At 51.3% G+C, this 5,175-nt stretch overlaps 1 protein-coding gene across 1 annotated transcript in view; it reads left to right on the forward strand.

Moving 5' to 3' along the window:
* Nucleotides 1–1,277: 1,277 nt before the first annotated feature.
* The window catches only part of LOC310817991 (protein FAM184A-like), a gene marked incomplete at both ends in the record, with an annotated part of 41,014 nt that continues 37,116 nt past the window's right edge, over nt 1,278–5,175 (forward strand). The window contains 1 exon segment of the mRNA XM_083688749.1: nt 1,278–1,433. Within this exon segment, the coding sequence (XP_083544875.1) occupies nt 1,278–1,433 (156 nt within the window).

Below are 5,175 nucleotides of genomic sequence, written 5' to 3' on the forward strand. Positions count from 1 at the left end.
CTACTTTGTAATGTGATTCTTCTGATTAGAAGAGATTTAAGTCGAAGTGACTGCTTGAGTGAATGCTAAAGTGTGTACCAAATAGGGGAGGCTAGTGGAGGTAGAAATTGGAGGACGGGCTCATTGTAATGCATGGAACGGAATGAAGAATGGTATCAAACGCGTCAAACACGATATCAAACACGTGGAACGGAATGAGGAATGGTATTGCGTTCCGTGCATTACAATGAGCCCGTCCTCCGATTTCTACCTCCACTAGCCTCCCCTGGTGCCAAGACCTCTATTCTTGGGCTCTATGTTCTGATTGGGGGGGGGCTGGCGTGTCTGTCACTACTATGGCAGGAGGTGGTGGGGAGAAATAGACTACTTCACTCATTAATAATGTGATCTTGAAACACGATTACACATGCATGCGAGGTGCCTCACACACACACACACACACACACACACACACACACGCGCGCGCGCAAACGGACGCACGCGCGCGCGCCCCCACTCAGCACGCGCGCACACACCCACTATTCAGTAGGCAAAGTATTTTAATAAGCCTCTCATGTTATAGCTCCCAATTTTTTTTAAACATAGAAAGCAGGGTATTATTTGTAAAAAAAAAAATAATAATAATTTTATGAACGCATTCCAATCCTTCATCCCATCAATGAATGTGAGGAGGAGAGCTGACGTCATGGGCAGTAATGTAAACGGTGGAGGTGCTCCATGGTAACAGAGTCTCCTGTCATAGCGACACACACCGCCGCTACTATGCTCTGACCGAGCCTGCTCGACGTACCGGCTCTCTCCGGTACCGAATACCGGCTTCAACGCGATTCACCTGAAACCAACCAGCCCTCTTCAGTCTCCTCAAGAGGGGACCGCCTGCTTTGCGAGCTACAAAGCGAAGAATATGAGGAATTGAAGGAATTTTAGCGACTCAAACGAATGGTGTTCCTCACCTTGCTAACGGTGGCTAGGCTAGCTGCCTGAGGACCGCCTCGCACGGACCGCGGTCGCGATGCTAGGCGGTGTTTACTGCGCTTTTGGGTTCAGCAAATAAGGACCGTTTTATCACAACGTTATAGCCCTAGATATCGGAATTCGTTTCGACCAGCGCAGAATGACATATTATTTAGATAGCGGTGCATGTGATGTATTATTATTACCATTTGACTGATTTTGAGGATAAAAATCCCGCTACAGAACTCGGTGCTCTGGACGTTGTGCCGTTGAAACCAAACACACCACAGTCTTGTAGTAACAACATTTGAAGGAACGTGAAGATGGCGACTGGAGCTGGTTGGCAGCAGTACTACAGCCCGGCGGGCCATCCATCACCCTCCTCCGCCTCCTCCATGTCCTACCAGCCCGGCAGCAGCATGGAATACACACAAGACCTGCACCTGAAAATGAGCAAGAAAATAGCGCAGCTGACCAAGGTGAGGAGTGGTTATTTAGCGTGTTTTAGGGTAGCGGTATCAGGTGCCGTGGTTCCGCTACTTGTCAAGACTCTGGTACTGATGAGGCAGCGACACACACACACACACACACACACACACACACACACACACACACACACACACACACACACACACAGCGCGGCGATGCTGCAGCATGGAAATGTGTTCGCACGGGATATGTTAAAATCATGTTTTTTTTTGTGTGTGTTTTTAACTCCTATGTCACAATCAATCTATTTCGTATTTGATAATGTGGTTTTGAATGGTCGTGAATAGGTTTTAATCATGTGTATTGAATACGGGACGTAGAGCATCCTCAACCGGTCAAGAACTTTCACCGGAACGCCACCGTGCTTGCTAACCCGGTTTGTGGATCGGGATGCGGCCGGTGATTAATTTGATAGGCGCCCCTGATTTATGTTCTTGGTGATTATCACTTCCATGTTATATCAAACCATGTGGTAGTGAGCTTCTGGTCGGACACATTTATATCACTCTCCCTCCGGTCGGGCGGGTGAAATCAACAGCACAGTTACACTGAAACCCGATGTTCTCAATGCGTTTGACTCGAGGTAATGAAACGGTTACAATGTCTGATGTATTATGTCAATAATTAGGTCTATAGAAACCCCATCAGAGTCCATCTCACTTAACGTTAGGTGTAAAATCCATTGTATTGGAATGGAGAGCCGAATCCAGTGGTTCTAATCTCGTCTGGTTGTTAACCCCATATTATCAGACACAGTCTGTGCTTGCCCCCCCCAGGGGTTTTAGATGGCTTCATATCAGATGAAATCAGCATCTGATGACAGTTCTTAATGAGTACAGCACAGTGTTGCCTCAGCTCAGCTCAGAGCTCCATGTTTTATTCAGAGCATCACAGAGTTAGCTTCGAGACATTTCTTATATCTCAGCCGGTTGGCTACAGGTGTCCCCTAGATGCCTCAATGAATATGATCCTGTTCCGTGATTGGCTTAGGAGCCTGGTACTACGGGAGCAGACATCTGTTAAAAAGAGCAGTCCCATTCATTCACACCCACACCACACCACACCACACCACACCACACCACATTCCACTTCACTGTTCAGCACCTGATCAGCCGGAGGAGGATGGGTCCCCCCATGGCTGGAGTCTGGTTCCTTTCAAGGTTTCGTCCTCCCAGGGAGGTTTTCCTCCTTGTTTCCCGCCACTGTGCCCTTTGTTTTTCCTTAGCTTTCTTTTAGTCGGTTGGAGGGAGGGAGGGAGGGAGGGTCTATGGTTGGGTGTTAGTTCATATTGTTTGTATTGTTATTGTTGTAAACCACTTTGAGAGACAGTTGTCTTTGTAAAAAGCACTGTACAAATACATTTGATTGATTGAGTATTGGGTACTGATCCAAAGTTCTAGACCCTGTAGTTACTATGAAGGCGACCTCTCTTTCTGAGGCTCTTTGACCTCCCCTCGCTGGGCCTTCTCCTGGGTCCTACTGCTGCAGTGTTGGTGTGCTGCGTTTCATTCATACTGTCAGGCCCACAGTGTTGTGATGCTCACTCACATGCATAAATCCAGTGTCCCCTCAGCAGGCCCTAATAGTCTGTTTGTGTTTTCTTCTCTCGTTCCGCATGTCTTTCACACAGCTTGGAAAGTTGGCGTTTCAAGGGCTCCGCAAATTCATGAGCCGTGTCGTACTGCGGCCTTGGCTGCACTGTAATTCTCCTTTTATACGAGGCTTAATATTTGGGTGATTGATATTTCTGTTCAACGTTCCGGTCCGCCGGCCCGGCGGGTGCTGCTGAGCGTGTTCCTCTGGATCCGGTGTCTCGTGGCTCGTTCAGAGCGCTGCTGGTAAAGGGTTTTTCTCTTGTACGGCTGTCAGAGAGCGATGACTGTGTTTTACTGTCCGCTGTGCCTCCCAGAGAGGCCTGTCAGGAGCGGGACCTAAGTAGGCTACTGCTTCCATAGCAACCGGCTTCGCATAATTCAAGCCGATGCCATGCAGGTATTATCCTAAGATTCATATTTATTCGTAGAGGAGCTGGCCTTGACCAATCCCTTTGTCCAGAGCTGGGCTTTAGAGTCGCACGCACTCACGCACACAGACACACACACACACACACACACAGACACACACACACACACACACACACACTCACACACACACACATATAGTGACTGTGTTTAATAGGCCTAATATTTCTCGAGGGAGAGGGAGCATCTGAATAAAGCTGAATTTCATGCCGAGCTGATATTGTTTCAAGGACAAGCAGGCTATGTGGGTTACCGACTACGTTCAAACCCGCCAGGGGAGGCTGGTGGAGGTAGAAATCGGAGGACAGGCTAATTGTAATGCATGGAATGGAATAAGGAATGGCATTCCTCATTCCGTTCCATGCATTACAACGGGCGCCGGTCCTCCGATTTCTACCTCCACCAGCCTCCAATTGAACCCAGGTAGTCATAGTCTGCTGAGAGAGAGAGAGAGAGAGAGAGAGACTGGTATCTTGGAGGTGCAGGACTCCCATGTTAGGGCTGCCTGACTGGCTGCTGTAGCATGAAAGAGTTAGAGTCAGAGTTCCTCTCCTGTCCTGTCCTGTCCTCTCCTCTCTTCTCCTGTCCTCTCCCCTCCTCTCCCCTCCTCTCCTCTCCTCTCCTCTCCTCTCCTCTGATCCTCCTTTTCTCCTATTCTCCTTCTCACCCCTGTTTTTGTTTCTGTCCATCCACTTCCTAAGTCAATGAGAGGATGAGCTGCTGCTTATATATGACTAGAGGGTTACGGTTAGGGCTAAGGTTAGGGACAGGGCTGGGGCTAAGGTTAGGGACAGGGCTGGGGCTAAGGTTAGGGCTGGGGCTAAGGTTAGGGACAGGGCTGGGGCTAAGGTTAGGGACAGGGCTGCGGTTAAGGTTAGGGACAGGGCTGGGGCTAAGGTTAGGGACAGGGCTGGGGCTGGGGCTAAGGCTGGGGTTAAAGCTAAGGCTTGGTCTGGGGCTAAGGCTGGGGCTAGGGATAGGGCTGGGGCTAAGGCTGGAGCTAGGGACAGGGCTGGGGCTAGGGCTAAATCTGGGGCCTTACTGCAGAACAGATGGTTGCAGCCTGCAGGAGGGGGGGTGGGGGGGGGGGCGCGGCTTCGTTCCAGAAGGCCTGTAGCCTGTAGAGGTGGGAGGAGGAGGGCCGGCCGGCGCTGGCTGGGGATGGCTGGGTTTCAACATGGCCCAGTACTGAACACGGCTTCATCTTGTCCGTTACGGAGTGGAGATATGCAGCAGGACCACAGCCAACCTGTCCTGGAGGTGTAGGATGGACAATGACAATGTGTCCTTTAGAGGGAGACAGAGGACCAGGGACAACATGTCCTTTAGAAGGACCAGGGACAACATGTCCTTTAGAAGGACAGAGGACCAGGGACAACGTGTCGTCTAAGACACACAGCCATTGTGTCCATGTCCCAGCGTGGGCCTAGTGGACAAGAGGACCAGGGACAGCGCGGGCCTGGGGGACCAGAGGACCAGGGACAGTGTGTCCCAGCGTGGGCCTGGGGGACCAGAGGACCAGGGACAGCGTGTCCCAGCGTGGGCCTGGGGGACCAGAGGACCAGGGACCTGGGGCCTGGGGCCTGGGGGACCAGAGGACCAGAGGACCAGGGACAGGGCGGCCTGGGGACCAGAGGACCAGGGACAGGGCGGGCCTGGGGGACCAGAGGACCAGGGACAGTGTGTCCTTGTCCCAGCGAGTCCTGGGGGG

The sequence above is a fragment of the Argentina silus genome (assembly GCF_951799395.1).
Source record: "Argentina silus genome assembly, chromosome: 17".
NCBI classification, from domain to species: Eukaryota; Metazoa; Chordata; class Actinopteri; order Argentiniformes; family Argentinidae; genus Argentina; species Argentina silus.